Below are 17,411 nucleotides of genomic sequence, written 5' to 3' on the forward strand. Positions count from 1 at the left end.
AGGAGGCGAGAGCAGGGGCTGAGGTAGAAAGCTCGCAGGGGCACTGCTGGGAGACCCCTGGGAGCCGGGGCCATGGATTGGGGGAGAGGGTGAAAGGTGTGCCTGGTGGAGTCTTGCTCAGGTGGCAGGAGGGTGGGGAAGGCCCTTGCTTCTGGCCTCCACAGCCCTATTGCCTTGTCCTAGTCCTGAGCATTTAGCAAGGGCTGGGCTGGCAGGCTCATGTCCTCCCCACCCACCTGTCTACCCATCAGCCTCATCCCTATTATGGAAACCCCAGGCGGAGAACATGAGACCTGCAGCACTTAGCAAATAATGACAGGTGCTGAGGCCCATCCCTCAGGACTCCCCTGCCACCCCTGTGGCTGGACTGGGCCAGAGCTTCACTCCCACTCCCCTAGCTGGGAATGGGCTTTCTTTCTGCCTCCAGGGGCCTTGGCAGTCCCATCTAGAAGAACTCTTCTAGCAGTCTGACTCCAGGGCCAAGGCGAGGACCAGGCAGGGCAGGCTGGCTGGGGGATCAACAGGGGAGATGGGGTGTGTGCTCCTGCCTACATCTAGGCATTGTGGAGCACACCCATGTTTAGCTGACCTTTGATTGAGGAATTCCAGGCCCAAGGGTAGGTTTGGGGGTGGGGGGGGTTGGAGGCTGCTGGACAGAATCTCCAGGTAGTGGGTGTCCCAAAGCTGGCAGAGGACCTGAGCCAGTCCGTCATAACTGGTGACCTCACTGTCACCTGTGCCCATCCCCCAGCCTGTCAGAGCCCTTTTGAATCCACCTGATTGAAGCCCTGGAAGGCTCTTGTTGGCTTTCCAGCCTGCCTGGTGCCTCCCCGGTGATCTCAGGCCTCTGCATGCAGCACCTTGGGTGGCCCCAGACCAGGGGTCTGTGTAAAGCCCTCTGCAGTAAACAAGAGAGATGTCCTTGTTCAGCATTCTGTGTCCATGGTCATTAGTCAAGGCTCCGCACCTGGCTGCTGTGCATGCCAAAGGAATCCGAAAGGGCCAATGTGGCTGTGACTGACCACAACGCAAGGCTGATCATGTGAGGTCCAGAGACAGGGAACGCTCCTCTGATTGGAGGATCAGAGAAGGCTTCCTTGAAGAAGGGGTCTGTGTGTTTAATCTTCAGGAGCAGTTAAGAGTAGGGCACATGTAGTCATGGAAGGCTGCGCAGGTACTCTAAGCAGAGAGAGCAGAGGTGCTGATGGGAAGGAGTGGCCCAGAACTCTGAGTTAATCATTTGAGCTGGGATGGAGGGCATGCAGGGGATGTTATGGTTAGCAGCAGAGCAGAGCTAGAATGCCGGGACTTTTGACTGTATTCCGAAGGCAATGTGGAATTGGCAAAGGTTGAAGGGCACCATTCACAGTGCAGCCTGTGGAGACTGCTGTGCATGGCCCAGTTGTTGAGGGTGTCATTGCATAGACTACAGTGTGAACAGGGCCCCTGGAGACATGCAGTGCAGCAGTGCTGAGTCAGGGCTGCCCTGAGTAGTAGTCATCAGGCTGAAAGATGGCATGCAGAGTAGGTGGGTGGCAGCATGAACAATTTCAAGACCAACCACTTGACTGGTGTTCTGTCATCATCCAGTCAACAGAGATGTTCATATTCTGTTCTCTTACCTAATACAAATAGCAAGCACTAATAATGGCAGGCACTTCCCAGCACCGTCAGTCACAACACCTGCATCGTCCCCAACAGTTCCAGCCTGAGCCCGATGACCACAAACCCCCAGGCCCAGCACCACCATCAGTACCATCCCCATCCTTTCCATACATAGTATCATTGCTGATAAGAGCATCAGCCAAGCGTCACCACAGAAGAGCAGGGCACAAGGTTGGCACACTGCACCTTGATGCCAACTAGGTCAAGGGAGGAGATGGGCTGAAAAGGGGACTGTAGCCAGGCTGTCTTTCTTCTCCAGCTGCACCCTCCCCATGTAGCCACGAGTGGTGGATATTTCTGGGTTGGTTTGGTTTTTAGATGTTTAAGGTGAATTATGACCAAGGCAAGAGGCAGCTATAGAATGCTAGACAAGGCTGGGTTGGTTTCATGGGCACATCTTTAGGACTGATGTCAGAGCCTAGTATGTTCTCTGCACTGCTTGCTCTCTAAGACCCCCCTCCTTAGGGTTTATGGGGGCTCAGGGAACTTCAGGCAGGAACTGACCTGGATAAGACCTTAGAATCCTTCAGGATGTTCTTCAAGGCCACCAAATCTCTCCTAGGCACTGGCTGCCTGTCTGTAGACAGCGACTCTAGATAGGATACCACGCAGCCGGAACCCCAAGCAGCAGGCTCATGCGCATGCCTTTTTCCTGGCTGTGTGGTAGATGATGAGTTTTCCTAGGGCCAGTGTCCAGCTCCAGCTTCACTCCCAGCATTCAGGGTTCATGTAGAGCTCTGCCTGGGGAGAGCAGCATGTGAGCTGGCCTGCGAGGAAACTGGAGCACAGGGGACAGGCAGAGCCAATTTCCTGTTTGCCCTGCAGAACACTTTACCCAGCCTGGGTATTTTCACGACTGCTTTTCCATGCAGGGTCCTCAGTTCCCAGAAGCCCACTGGAAACATGTGGCAGGATCAGGGAGAAACAGATAAAGGAGACGTGGTGTTCTGTTTTAGCCAGGATCTTCCTAGGCCATACCTGCCCATGCTGTGGGGGTCTGAGCAGTCAGCTTAGCGGTATGGTATCAGGGCCTGAAGCTACTTCTCTGAGGCAGCCACTTCACAGGCCTGGCTTAAAAGCCCATTTCTTTCACCAAGGTGGATGGGTGGCCTCATGGAAGGGCCAGGGCTGGGCACTTCCATAGGCCTGAGAGATGGGCTGCCTGAAGCCTCCTCTCTGAAGCACGAAGTCAGGAAAGGGCTGGACAGGGCATGGCCACTGCCCTTGTCCATCCTAGATGCTTCCTGTGCAGTCACAGAGAAGAATGGTGCTCCCTCCTGTGGGGTGGTCAACCCACAACCTTACCTCTTGTCCAACCCTCTCATGCTGTCTCATGCCTTTCTCTATCATACACCTCGCTGAATGGAGGAGAGCACATCGTGATGCTTTGTTGAATAGCTCATGGCACCCTGGCATTCCTATCTGGGACAGATCTCTATAGTGTTTTGCTACTCAAAGCGTGGTTCATACACCAGCCACATCAGCATCACCTGGGAGCTTGTTAGAAATGTAGACTCTCAGCCCTGCTCCACACCTACTCAGCCAGAAGCTGCATTTAACAAGATTCCCAGGCAACTTGCCTGTGTATTGAAGCCTGAGAAGCGTTGCCGTGGTTAGGGATCACATCCATCGCTGCCACTTGGCAGCCATGTGATGTTTTAGCAGAGATTCAATCTTTCTGGACCTCAGGTTCCTCATCAATAAAATGAGGATCTTGATACCAATCTCCCAATGAGGAGAGTACCTTTTGTTAGGGAAGGATCCTGCTTGACTGACTGCAAGAAGTTCTTCTTTTATGAGGGGCCCCTTGAGGTACTGGATAAAGCTTCTAATCCACATGCTTTTTAGTCAGATCCTGTGGCCACTACTGTAAGTTATAGGAGCTCAAGCAGTTGAGCTCAGTCTCCATTCCCTCACCTATTAAAAAGAATTGATAATACCCAGAGCAGAAGGTTTTTGTGAGGATATAAAGACATAGGCCTGGCACATAGTACGAGGTCAATAAATTTCATAGCAGGAAGAAAGTCATTCACACCTGCAGGAGTTGCAGTATCTGTTGCCATTGTAGCAAGTACAAATCTTAATCAACAACCCAAGTGAGCAAAGAATGTACATTTTTTGCTTGCCTACAACTTAATTTTTATTCTCTGTCCATTTTATAGATGGCAGAAATCTAATCCCATTGACCCAGGCTCTGATGCTCCTCTCTTGCCTGGAGCGATTTTAGGGGAGAGGGGCTTACAGAATGCCAAGGTGGGTGGGGTGGGGAGTCTGGGCAATTGGTCTTTGATCACGGTCTAGCTGTGTTGGCATCTGCTGGGATATCCCTGTCCTGTCTGCTCACACTGGTCCACACTGGCATAGTGGCATCTCTCATGTTCCCAATTATAGGGACTTTCAGGTGTGCAAGTGCTCAGGACCACATCTATGTCACTCTCAAGTGTGTGGGAAACTGTGTTCAGCCCCCAGGCCACAGGATGGCTTGCAGATCTTTGGGCTGTATGCCTGCCTCCCTCTTCACCATGGGCATGGGTTTAGGGCGTGCTGGATCCTGTCATATCCCCAGGGTTTACCCAGGGAAGGGGCACAACTGCCTCTATTCCCGAATACCCTGGTACCACATTGCCCCCTTTCTGGTCCAGATGACCTTGATCTGCCTGGCATGGTAGCTTTTGCCATCTTCCAAATGTATCATCAGCACCCTGAGTCCTTTGCAGCTTAAAGCCCAGGCTCTTACCACTCCAGAGCTTAAATCCTGACAACAAAATACCTTATCTCTGCCTTTTCCATTGTATTATCCTTTCTCAAAGGCAATACATGCCTCTGACTAAATGGGGAAAGAAAGAGGAAAACAGGATGGGAGAGAAACTTTGGTTGATAATTCAGTTTACTTTTCAACCATACTGTGGTTTTATTATTATTATTGTCATTATTATTGTTATCATCATCATTATTATTATTTTGGCCGTGCCCACAACATGGGGAAGTTCCCAGGTCAGGGATCAAACCCACACCACAGCAGCGACCTGACTGCAGTGACAACGCTGGATACTTAACTCACTGCGCCACAGGAGAACTCCACACACTGTGTTTTTATAATACATGTTGAGAAAGACAAATTAGGAAGTATACCCAAATGGGGAACAGGGGAATGTCACTAGGTTTGAGGTGATTTTTGATGTTGCCGTGATCCTCCCTGTGATCCGAGCCCTTCTCTCTTGGGGTCCTGGGTGGGGCTGCTCTTCCCCTGAGCCTGGGGACAGGTTTTCTGGAAGAACCTGCACTGTTTGCAGTAAGGCCAGTACCTTCAGCCCAGCCTGCCTCTGTTGGCAGCCACCCCCACGTCCTGCAGAGGGGCACCCTTGACCTGTTATCTTTCTCGGTCACCTCATTAGCACCCCTATTGAGCATGCTCCAGTATGCACCAGCCAGGCCGCCACCCCGCTGCTGCCCGCTTCTGCCCAGCCGCCTGCTGCTGCTTCTCCCAGCACAGCCTCGCCACCCCTGGCCACAGCCGCTGCCCATACTGCCACCGCCTCTGCCGCAGCCCCTGCCTCAAGCCCTGCGGACAGTCCAAGGTAACTAGCTGGCAGGTTCTGGCTGGGAAGGGAGGCAGGAAAAGCCTCTCCGTGGGTCCATCTGTCAGCAGCTGTGTCCAGCATGTCCCTCAGAAAGGCCCATCCAAAGTGGTTAGGACCCCAAGCACCCTGGGGAAGCCAAGGCTCAGCACTGCTTGGTGCTGAGAGTGAAGGGGAAGCTAGGATGCATTTCAGGGGAGCACCCTGTGCATGGCTGAGGACAGAGGCAGGGATGTGTCACCCTGCCCCAGGGGTACTTGCTCTAGGGAGAGAGGAAAAAGACACGGGCACGTGCGCGCGCGCGCGCACACACACACACACACACACACACACACACACACACACAGTTAGATAACCAAAGGGAGGTTGTGTGGAAAGTCTGAGTTCCTGGAGCAGAGATTACAAAGAAAGAAAGGAAACCAAAGAAGCCTCTGTGGAGGAGGGAGCATTGACCTGGGCACTGAAGGGGGTCAGATTTGATTCCGCGTTTAGCAACTACCTTGCCCTCATCCCTTTCCGTCTCTTCTCCTAATGGAGAAGCGTGCTAACAACAGAGGCACCTGGTGGAGTAGGATTTTACATCTCTGCTCTACCACTTACTATGTGTAACCTTCAGAAAGTGACTTAATTATTCTGAACCTCAGTTTCCTTATCTGCTAAGACGCTTAATGCAATGACTTATTTATAGGGTTGGGTTAGAAAAAGGGTACATAAAACACTTAACATGTAAAATGCTCTCAAGTGCTACAGGTTACTGCCTTCCTGCCTGCCCTTGTGGATACTCAGCAAAGGTAGGGGTGGGGGTGTTGAAAAGGGTGCAGGGAGGCAGGGGACAGGGTGGACAGGTCCTTCTGGAGTGGCCAGGCAGTGTAACAGGCCCAGCAGGCCTAGCTTATTCTGAGCTCTATGGAGTGGCCAAGTTGGTTTTGGGTGTCAGAGCTAGCTTTCCCAGACTCCACATGCCCCTCCCAGGATTTTGCTGGAAAGAACAGACCTTTAGGTCAGGGTGCATAGTTCCCTGCTGCAGCCTGAGGCCCATGAAGGGTGGGCAAAGTGGCCTGTGTGAGGCACCTCTACCCCTGGGCTTCATAGTGACCCAGGTGGTGCCAGCACAGCCTTTCCCTAGCCCAACTCTAGTGCCAAGGGAGAGCCTGGCCCAGGCTTCCAGGGGTCATCACATCTCAGCTTTCTGGGTTCCCTCAGCAAGCTGTTTCCCTTCCACACACCAGAATCTCTTCAGGTAAGGGTCTTGCTTCCCATACAAAGAGGAAGCTCTGTGGAGGGTAAGAATGTCCCTCTTGTCAAGTGGGAAGCTGCCTCCCCAGTTTGAAGTGGGGGCTCTAGCTGCTGGGCTCCATGAACAATCTAGCCTCTTCCCTGGGGCCCAGCCCTACTCAAGGGCAGGCTCCTGGACCACACTCCAGGCCCCTTTGGACTCCCTCAGCCAGGAAAGCCCTTCCTCCACTTTGCCTTGCAAAGAGGTATGAGGTCTGGGTGGAGGGTGAAGGAGGACCTCTCCCAGCATCAGACTGGAGCAGAAGGATTCAGAGCACCAGTTCTGGGTCCAGCGACCTTCCCTCCTTACACAGGGGCTGGGATGGAACTAGAGGGAGCCAGTGTGAGGCAAGTGGACACCTGGCATGGCCTCAGAATTTTTGCTGAATCTTAAGCCTCTGCTTGCTCCCCCAGTACCAATCCTTGACGCAATACCTATAGCTCCTGGGATGCTGGGAAAGGATCCTCCACTGGTGGGAGAATCTGGCTGGGACCCATTGACCCTTGGCCTTCCCCACCACAGTCAAAGCAGAGCACCCCTTGGACATAGCCTCTTTCTCTTCCATTGAGGTTCCTGTTGGTCTTAATAGGGATGTATCAGAGAAGGGCAGACAGGCCCTGGGAGGGGAGACAATGTCCTCATTCAACCAGAAACACAGTAGCTTGGTAGGGCAAGTCTGCACCCCACCCCCATGTCTGAGACACTGGCTCTCTGAGGCTCATGCTACCTCTGCGCTGTCTGGGGCAGCACACAGGCCCTTCTGGCTCCACTTGAGTATGGTGGTGGGTTCTTAGCTCAGGGCAACTTTCTCTGGATCCCTAGAGAGGAAGGTACTCCCTTGTCCTATGACTCTGCCCAGCAGAGATGGGCAGGGCCTGGGCCTGTGAGCAGCAGGTAGAAGGAAAGCAGGAAGCCATGGGCAGGCAGGGGGCAGCATATTTCCAAGGGCTCACTTCTCTAGCACCCCCGTCCATGACCCGTTTGCCCTGGGTATGTTCATGTGGTCCCTGTTAGGATGTGAAATATGCAGGGAGAAACCAGGGATGTGTTCTATAAGGTATATGTTAGTTTTAAATGAAAAAAAGAAAAAGTTTCACAGACAAATGGAATTGGGAAACACTGGATCAGACAAAGTTAAACAGGCTGCTTAACTGCAGGAGTTCTGGGAGTTTAGCTCTCTAAGAAAGAGGCCAAGCACCAAAATTCCTGAGGGCAATGACTTGGGACTTAGACTTTTTTTTTCATCTCTTTGGTCCCATTGTCCCTGGGTCACAAGTGGGAAAAGGTTGCTTTAAGCCTCTTGGCAGCTAACCCAGTGGGAGGCAACAGGAATTCTATATGGAAGGGAAGCCTGTGTGTGTGTGGATTGGAGGGGGTGGGGGTTGGAGGGTCTCCTGACTTCCCATGAGCCCTTCCCGGAGCACGCTTACCTGGAAACCTGAGACTTTGCTGTTCCCTCCAGCAACAATAGAAAGGCAGAGGGGGAGAAGGCCAGGTGGTCTGAGGCTGTGAGGTGTCTCAGAAGGTCAAGAGATGGAGGGACTGGAGTACCCCTGACCATCTCCACCTCTCCTGCCTCTGCTCCCCTCCCCTGTCCTGGGCGGGGGGTCTCTCCATGTGTCCTCCTGTCTGGATGGTGACTTTCCTCCCCCTCTCCTAAGACAGCAGTACCAGTAATTTCTTTCTCAAGGTGTTTCTGCTGCCCTAACCAGACCCACCAACACTTAGCACCCAAGAAGCAGCTTCCTTCCCTCTAAGACCTCCATGGTGTGGTCTTCACAGCTTGTGGCTGCTCTCCAGGGACTTCTCTGTCAGGTTTCCTCCTTATAGGGCCTCCTTAAAGGTCAGGGAGCCAGCCTGTCATGGCTCCAGGCCCCACGTCCTGGGTAGTGGGGCTATCACTAACTCTACTAACTCTTCCCCCCTTGGTTCCAGGCCCCAGGCCTCTGCCTACAGTCCTGCTGTGGCCACCTCTCCAGCACCTGCCGCCCATACATACAGCGAGGCCCCAGCTGCCCCTGCACCCAAGCCCAGGGTTGTCACCACTGCCAGCATCCGGCCTTCTGTCTACCAGCCAGGTGAGAAGCAGAGTGGGAGAGAAGACTGTCTAGCCTGGGCATGGGCTTCAGGGTCAGCTCCAAAGCCACATCCCCAGCCCCCAGAAAGATGGTGGTTAGTGAGGCTCTGTTAATGAGGTTCAGCCTTTCCTCCGTTTGTGGGCCAGAACCCCATGGAAGCTGCTTCTAGTGCTGGGGAGACAGGTGAGCAGTGCCAGGCAGGGATAGAGCCTTCCAGCTCTCAGGAAGAAGACATTCATGGCTGGGGATTTCCAGGCTCCAGGTGAGGAAGAGAGGGGTTTAGAAGGGGAGGGGCTTGTTCTCCAGAACTTTGGGTATGGCTCAAACCAGAGGACACATAGCAATAACAAAAATGCTAGGGAATTTGGACAGTCCTACTGCATCACGTTGTGAAGCTGCCCACCTGTCTGGTCTTTGGTTTCCTCAGCTGGGACAGGCTAACTCAAGGCATAGAGAACACACATGACAGGCAAGAGAGTGGCCTGCACTGGGTCTGCCCGTGGCTGGCCTTGCTGGCTGACTGTCCCATTGCTCTGGTCTTTTCTCATCACTGCAAGCAGGAAAGCTCAGCCTTTGTCCCCCTTTTTCTAGGTAAAGTCTGGCCTCTTCCCAGAGCTTGAGGGCAATTCTCAGGCTGGCTTGCAACCCTGCTCCATGAACCTAAGGGGTGATAAGACAGGAACTGAGGCGGGAAGGGCCTTGCTTTAGGGAGCTGACTTTATGTGTAGGGCAGAGAAACCATGATCAGCCCTTTATTTTACAAAATGCACTCTGACAGCAATGTAGAGAAGGAATGGTAGGAGCGGCTTTGGCATCAGACTATGCCAGGGCCCCCTCTGCTATCTAGGGCAAAGTACTTCATCTCTTTGGTGCCTGAATGTCCTCATTTGAAAAATAGGCATGGTATTATGTACACTTGGTGCTCTAAGGATGAAATGAAGCACCCAGCACAGTGTTTGGCACACAGGAGGTGCGTTCTCTGACCCTTCAGAGTCAGGGACACAAAGTTCTGAGGTTAAAAATGCACAGGCTTAGGGAGCAATTTGCAGAGGGCTGAAGTGGTTTAAAAAAAAAAAAAAAAAATCCCATATGGCGCTGGAGGAAGCAGCTGCCCTGCGGAGATGGGGAGCACAGGAGGGAGTGTGTAAAGGAGTTTGGATGAGCAGCGGCGGCGGGTGGAGTAGGGATTCCGGGTGCAGGGAGGGGATTTCCGCCCCGGCCTGGGCTTCGGGGCCAGGCGGGTCCTTCTGGGCATCTTCCGGGGCGGGTCCCCAGCTTCGGCGCCGCCGCCTCCGCCGCCGGCTCTCCTTCGCAGGCCCGCCAGGGGGCGGCACGGCACCAGGGGAGCGCACCTTCTGGCCTGTCGGTCGCCCCTCTCCTCCTTCCGGGGATGGAGCCCAGGCCGGCGAGACGTGCCGGAGCCCCGGCGCTGCGGGCCTCTGCAGAGTTCCCAGGCCTTGCAGACGTTAACTCATTCTTGCCCAGAGGGAAGGAGGTGGCCCGACAGGCGCGCGCCGGAACTGGCCTGCCTCCGCCCCTCCTCCGCATCCCTCTCCTGGGGATGGGGTCCTGGGGAGGCTGGCAGGCGGCCCGGGGAGAAACCGGGATCGTGGACTTGGGCCCCCTCCGCTGTTCTCCTCTGCAGCTCCTGGCCCCGGAGAGGGCGGGGAGCCCGCGTGCGGCCTGGGCCGCAGCCCCGGCGAGGGCTCCTCCGGTCCGAGGGTGGCGTTCGCAGTCGGGATCTTATCGCCGGCGCCGAGGCTGGGCGGCCGCTCCCTGGAGCACCTGGGGCTCGGGAGGGGGCTGTGGGCGGAGGGGCCTGGCGCAGGCCGGAGGAGGCTACGTAGGCCCGCGGGCCAGGCGGGGGCCGGCTGTTCTCGGGAGCCGGGCACAACCTGGAATGAGTCAGAAATCACCTTGTTTAATTACATATTCCTAAGCCGCCGAGTGTGATAGGGGCCTTTTGAACTCGCCAATTAGAGATGAAATATCACCTTCTAATTTGGACGGGCTTCATTCCGTCAAGCAGAAATAGCAACAGCCCCGGGCTCTGAGATGGGATATCAGATCTCTCCGGGCACGTCGGGGATGGTATGGCCAGCCAGGGTGAAGGGCTGGAGCTGTGAAGCAGTATCCCCGCGCCCCCATCCTCACCTGGGACGCGGTGCTATGGCAGAGAGGAGCTGCCCGCCCGGTCCTCCTCGAATAAGGAAAGGACTTTAGCTGGAGGGGGTTAGGGGAGTAGTTACCTGGGGGCCAAGATGCAGCCCACCGGGGCCCAGATACCAGCATGCTTCTGACCTGCTTAGACCTTTGTGCTGTGGGGGTTTAGAGAAGGGGGGGTTGATCATGGAGTCTGGAAGTCTTCCCAGAGGAGGGAAGAGAATGGCTGCCAGGCAGAGAGAATAGGGTTAGTATTACTGGAGGGAAGCTGGAAAAGTGGGCAAGGGCCAGATGTGGAAAGAGCTTGCTAAAGCCTGTTTTGCTGCCTAGGGAGTGGTTAAGCAGGGAATCTGGAATTGAGTCCTGCTGCCTGAGCTCCAGATTCAGCTAGATGGTTCACTAGCTCTACAACTTTGAGGGAGTCACCTAAGCTCTCCAAGCCTCAATTCCTCATCTGTGAAATGACTTGAAAATACTATCTGCCTCATTGGATTGCATGGAATATTACCTGAAATAATACAAGGGCCTGGCACTTGAAAGCAGTCAGTACTTGGTAACCGTTGTCCTGATTAGGACAGCACTGTCCAGTGACAATACATTTTCTAGTAGCTACATTTTTAAAAAAGTAAAAAGAAGCAGGTGAAATTAATTGCAATGTATTTTATCTAACTCAGTATATTCAAAATACCATTTCAATGTATAAACAATATAAAATTATTAGTGAAATGGGAAGTTTAATAAACCAGAGTTCCCATTGTGGCTCAGTGGGTTAAGAACCCGACTAGTATCCATGAAGATGTGGGTTCGATCCCTGGCCTCACTCAGTGGATCAAGGATCTGGCATTGCTGTGGCTGTGGTGTAGGATGGCAACTGCAGTTCCAGTTCAACCCCTAGCCCGGGAAATTTCCATATGCTGCAAGTGCAGCCTTAAAAACAAACAAAAAAATGATTAATGAGGTATTTTCCTTTCTTGTACCATCTTTGAATTCTGGTGTGTGTTTTATATTTACAGCCCATATTAATTAGGACTAGTTTCATTTCAGGTGCTTAATAGCCACGTAGGGCTGTGTATTGGATGACACAGAATTAGGGCTCTCATTCATAATCCCATTTAGCAGAGGTCCCCCACTTTACAAAAAAAGGAAATAAAAAATCTTGTGCAGAACCCCACTATTCATAACAGCGAGGGATGAAGCCCCTCTTCCTCTTTTCATCACTCCTCCCCCAGCACACTGAGACCCTCTGCTCTGGGCACTTTGCAGCTATGCCATGCTGTTAGGGAGGGTGACAACATTTCAAATATGGGCTTCACAAGTTTACAAAATGCATGGGTAGGCACCCACCCTGTGAGGCAGGCAGGGGTGTCATACTTAGCATCACTGATAAGTAGACTCAGTCCCAGTTCACCTGACTTCAGAGTGTCACATCTCCCCCTCCCTATATCCTATAGTCTCCCTGAGCTGGGCTCCTCAGGGGACCATCAGGCTAAGATGAGCTGACAGTTCATCTGGACCATGAGACCCAGGAGTCACTCTCCTCACCATCCTCACTAACATTTAGTGACACATGCACAGTGCCAGGTACTAAGTAGTTCTTATCTCCCTTAATCCTCATGACAACCCTGTGAGGTACTAACGATTACTACTGCCATTTTTAGACAAGGAAATTCAGGCCTAGAGATGTTAAGGAACTTGCCCAAGGACACAGCCAGGATGTGGTAGGAGCTGGAACCTGAACAATGGCTGTGCTACACACCAGAGCCTGGGGTCTCCTCCAGCTTGGTAGTTACACCTCCATAACATGGTGCACCCAGATCTTCTGGAAATTGGAATGATGTTTTTTACAGAGGCAGCTTGAGGTGATAGAATGATTTTGGAGACTCTGCCACTTACTGTCTCTGTCTGAGCTTCAGTGACCTCAGCTGTAAAAAGAACTAACCCAGATGACCTGTTGTTATGTGCCTCTTAGTAAGTGGACAGAAGATTCCTTCTGAGAAGGTTTTACCTTTGGAAACCAGCAACACTCCCAGGATGGTTTCAGTGGCACAGGCCTGGACCCTATGCATTCCCAGCACTGGGGTTTCCAAGTTACCCAACTCTGAACAGCCAGTCATCTGGGAGTAGAAGGTAGTAGAGTTGGAGCAGCAAGCCACAGGCCATCGAAGGTAGACCCGGGGAACCAGGTGGGAGAGACCAGAGGCCAGGCCAGGACTTTTTGCCCTGAAAATAACCGACCCTCCTTTCTAAGCTGGAGCCTGACAGGAGCTGCCTCAGCATAGGCTCTTCACCAGGCCAGACTCAAGAATCAGGTGGGGACAATGAGGCCTCTTTCCAGAGGAGCAGACTGGGAGATGAGGAGAGACTTCTGGATCTGCCCTCCCTAGAAGGGGAAGCTGGCAGGACCATGTGTGCCAGATGCAGCTGGGTCTGCCCCAGGTAGGGTTTGCAATGGGAGGCAGCAGAACTTAGAAGTCTGGGTTTTGAGGGCCCAGGCCTGGGACAGCTTTGAGTGAGCAGCTGCTATGCCTCTTTGTGTTGCTGCCCTAAAAAGGTGTTCAGCTCTCAGTGAGCTGGAGAAGGGAGTTCCAGAAGTGGGACAGTGCATTCTCCTCCTGCCCTCGGTTTCTTCCGTAACCTCTACACAGTATCAGACACACTCTCAGTTTCCACCACAGTAATGTAGGGGAGCTTGGGTCCCCCAGAGGCAGTCACAGGCTGAGGGAGCAGCTAGGCCTGGGCTGGGTCACCCCAGCATCTGTACCCAGGTCCCCTCTGAATGACTCCTTCAAGACCCCTCAACCCTGAGTCAAACCAAAATACTGTGTGTCCCCCCCCCCCCCCGCCCCCGAGTATAAGTCAAGCCAAGAAACCTGAAACCTGAACTTGAAAACCTAACTGCGTGGTCATCTGGAAGGCTGGACTCAGTCCAGGCTCAGCAAATGCATGCCACTGAGGCATTTCAGATGTCAAATCACTGGTCAGAGTGCAACCGAAAGCATCTTCTAGTCAAGGCCAAGGCTGACCCACTTCCACCCTCTTCCCAGCCGAGGGGATCCAGATATGAACCTTGCCCGGCACCCCCTGCCCCCCACTGCCTTCTCTTGCAGGCCTCTAGCAGCCAAGGCCTGACTGCCCCACCCCACACAGCTGCAGATATTTTTAGCTCTATTCCTTCCCAGCCCTGTCCAAGCTCCCAGGGCTCTGCTCTGATGACTCTTTATCTCCCTTGGCTCCCTGCTGCAAATTCAAATTGAGGCCATCAAGAAGTGCAGGGATGTGTCTCCTGCAAAAATTGGAACTGGGCTGCTCTAATATTAAACTTGTCTTTTACAGTTCTCTGGCTGGGTGTGGAGGAAGTTGGGAGAAATGAATTCCTGACACTTGTTTCTTTGGGTATTTTTGGCTTGCAGTGCCTGCATCTACCTACAGCCCATCCCCAGGGGCCAATTACAGTCCCACCCCCTACACCCCTTCCCCTGCCCCTGCCTACACCCCCTCCCCTGCCCCCACCTACTCCCCCTCACCTGCACCAGCCTATACCCCCTCACCAGCCCCAAGCTATAACCCCACGCCCTACAGTGGGGGCCCTGCGGAGTCTGCCAGCCGCCCCCCATGGGTGACAGATGACAGCTTCTCTCAGAAGTTTGCCCCGGGCAAAAGCACCACCTCCATCAGCAAGCAGAGCCTGCCCCGAGGGGCCCCTGCCTATACCCCACCGCTGCAGGGTCCCCAGGTGTCCCCCCTTGCCAGGGGTACTGTCCAGAGGGCCGAGCGCTTCCCAGCCAGCAGCCGGACTCCGCTCTGTGGCCACTGCAACAGCATCATCCGGTAAGATCCGCTGTTTCCCCTGGCTGGGGCGCTGGGAAGATAGGGGGATGGGAGGGCAGGTGTAGGGAGAGGACTGCGTGCAGGGCAGACCTGAGGCTGGTGGTCTGACACCTTCTGGTCTGACCCTCTCTGAGGTTTAGCTTCCATACCTATGGGACACGCACATCCCTGGGAAGTTGGGAGAATTCCATGAGGTAAGTGGGTGAAGCTCTCAGCGCAGTGCCTGTGCCAGCTCCATCCCCTCAGGCTAAGGCTGGGTTCTGAGAATCTCAGGTCTGGCTGGTAGGTTTATTGGGCATGTTGCAAGCTGGCAGACAGTGCTGGTTTGACCCAGCTTTCCTTTAGGGTTGCTTCTGGGTCTTTCCACAGACAGGCCCATGCTGCTCAGGGCTTTGGTGGGCATCTGCCACACTAAAAGGAAAACAAGTCATTTCATGTGTAGAAGCCAAGGATCATGGGTGGGGCTTGTTTGGATACAGTATGTTTATAGTATGTGCATGTGTGTGGGGGCCAAACTGATATATGTAAACAGTATACTTTCATTTAAAAACAAAGTATCATTAGAGAGAATATACTTATTAGAAAAGAATTAGAAAATTCCGAAAAGTGAAAACTAAAACATAAAGCATTTCCACTGTTATGAGTACTATTCTGGAACCAGATTTGTGTCCTGGGCCTGTAGTCCTATAGCCTTGAACAATTTAACCTCTCTGTGCCTCAGCTTCCTTATCAGAAAAAGGGTATCATAATAGTACCTGCTTCATAGGATTGTTGTGAGAATTAAGCATATTAATAAATGCAAATTTCTTCTTGAGTAGTGCCTGGCACAGAGTGAACGCTTAATAAGTGCTAGCCATCAGCACCGTTGTCATTGCTCTTCTTATTATAATTATCAATAGTCAATTGAATATTCCATGGTACACTTACATGGTCCCCTACTAGTGGATGTTTGAGTTGCTTCCCATTTTCTCTTTATTGTAAGCAGTGCAGCAGTGAGCATCTTTTTGCTTTATCTGAATTTCACGTTATTTCATTAGAACAGTCACAAAAGTCAGGGTTACAGGGTCAAAGTATGAATGTTATTGGAGGTTTTGAAATATCTCCTTAAATTTTGGGGGCTGCCTTAGGAGGTACTGTTCTCTGCTTCTTCAGGGGCCCCTTTCTGGTAGCCATGGGCCGCTCCTGGCACCCAGAAGAGTTCAACTGTGCCTACTGCAAGACCTCCCTGGCAGATGTATGCTTTGTGGAGGAGCAGAACAATGTTTACTGTGAGCGGTGTTATGAGCAGTTCTTCGCCCCAGTCTGTGCCAAGTGCAACACCAAAATCATGGGGGTAAGTGGGCAACGTTCCTCTCCTTTGACCATTAGCTTTTTTTTTTTTTTTTTTTTTTTTTTCTTTTTCTTTTTCTTTTTTTAGAGCTGCACCCACAGCATATGGAGGTTCCCAGGCTAGGGGTTGAATCGGAGCTATAGCTGCTGGCCTACACCCCAGCCATAACAATGCAGGATCCAAGCCTCATCTGCAGCCTACACCATAGCTGACAGCAATGCTGGATCCCCAATCCACTAGGCAAGGCCAGGGATCAAACCGGCATCCTCGTGGAAACTAGTTGGATTTGTTTCCGCTGTGCCACAATGGGAATTCCCTGATCCTTATCTTTTTTCCAGCCAATCTCTCCTCCTCCTCGAGGTTGTGGGTCCCCTTTGGAAGCCAAGAAGTTGCTTTGCTAACAGAGCAAGAACAACTCCATTTCTATCCTGGAAGGAAGTTAGTTTGCCACCAATGATCTAGGGAACAAATGAACTGAGTGAGAGATGATTACATCCTGGGACCACAGAGTTTAAAGTGGTGGTGGAGCTTCTGCAAAGCCAGACCTCACCATGCACCCTCCTGTGGCCCTGAACCACATGTGGCTTTGACCTTCAATGCCCATTTGGTAAAGTGGCAGTAACAAGCAGTACCTCCCTCCCAGATTTGATGGGAGGTTAAGCATCATAGCTTACGTGAGTACACACAGAAGCTGGCACCCAGCAAGCACTGGATAAGTCCCTCCTCTGCCACCTGTAGCCTTTCTTGGCATGTCCAAGGCCCACTTCCTGGGCCTTCCTGCCCTGCTCTAGGAGAGATGCTCTGGCAGTGGCCAGGGCCTGGTAGGGAAGTCAGGCCTGCTTCCTTCTCCCCATTGGACCTTTCTGTCCTAAGCTGAGGCTCTTTTCCCCAGGAAGTGATGCACGCCTTGAGACAGACATGGCACACCACCTGCTTTGTCTGTGCAGCCTGCAAGAAGCCCTTCGGGAATAGCCTCTTCCACATGGAAGATGGGGAGCCCTACTGTGAGAAAGGTAGGATCTCTGTGCTGTGGGGAGGCCCCACTGTCTGGGAGAAAGGGGTAGGCATTCTCATTCACATACATTCAATCTTTGCTGTCTTCCCTGCCCCATATATATGGACCACAAGTTGGCATCTTGTGACTGCTTGGGAAACCTTTCAGATGATTTTGATTTGGAGACCATAAGGTCTGGTCTGAAAAAGCTTTGGCTCTGACCTTTGTGAAAAAGCTTTGGCTCTGTTCCAGGCACCACCTTAAGCTGGTTTTGTAACCTCGGGTGAGCTCCTAAACGTCTCTGTGCCTCATTTTCCCCATCTGTATTAAAAGGGGGAGTCAAAACCTGCCTCCCAGAGTTGAGGTGAGGATTCAACCAGAGAAAGTGTGGAACTCATCAAGTACGGGCAAGTCCCCTCCCAGCTCCTGTGATGTTTACCAGACTTTGATGTCCCTTCAGAGTCCTGCCATCTCCTTGTCTGAATTCCCCTAAACTCAG

The 17,411-nt window shown here is 52.7% G+C and overlaps 1 protein-coding gene across 21 annotated transcripts in view; it reads left to right on the top strand.

Annotated features, from left to right (window-relative positions):
• LDB3 (LIM domain binding 3) overlaps positions 1-17,411 on the top strand; it is a 61,271-nt gene that overhangs the window by 29,570 nt on the left and 14,290 nt on the right. For 13 of the 21 annotated variants that reach the window (XM_084996438.1, XM_084996453.1, XM_084996454.1 and 10 more), the window contains 5 exons: positions 5,061-5,243; positions 8,455-8,597; positions 14,171-14,588; positions 15,741-15,921; positions 16,811-16,931. In XM_084996438.1, the coding sequence (XP_084852564.1) occupies positions 5,061-5,243; positions 8,455-8,597; positions 14,171-14,588; positions 15,741-15,921; positions 16,811-16,931 (1,046 nt within the window). The remainder of the gene's footprint in view (positions 1-5,060; positions 5,244-8,454; positions 8,598-14,170; positions 14,589-15,740; positions 15,922-16,810; positions 16,932-17,411) is intronic. The other 8 variants (XM_084996445.1, XM_084996458.1, XM_084996447.1 and 5 more) reach the window with 1 other exon arrangement.

Source organism: Sus scrofa, chromosome 14 (assembly GCF_054392235.1).
Source record: "Sus scrofa isolate SSC_HxYL_T2T_F1_AM1 chromosome 14, Sscrofa_HxYL_maternal_Yorkshire_Landrace_v2.0, whole genome shotgun sequence".
Classification (NCBI taxonomy): domain Eukaryota; kingdom Metazoa; phylum Chordata; class Mammalia; order Artiodactyla; family Suidae; genus Sus; species Sus scrofa.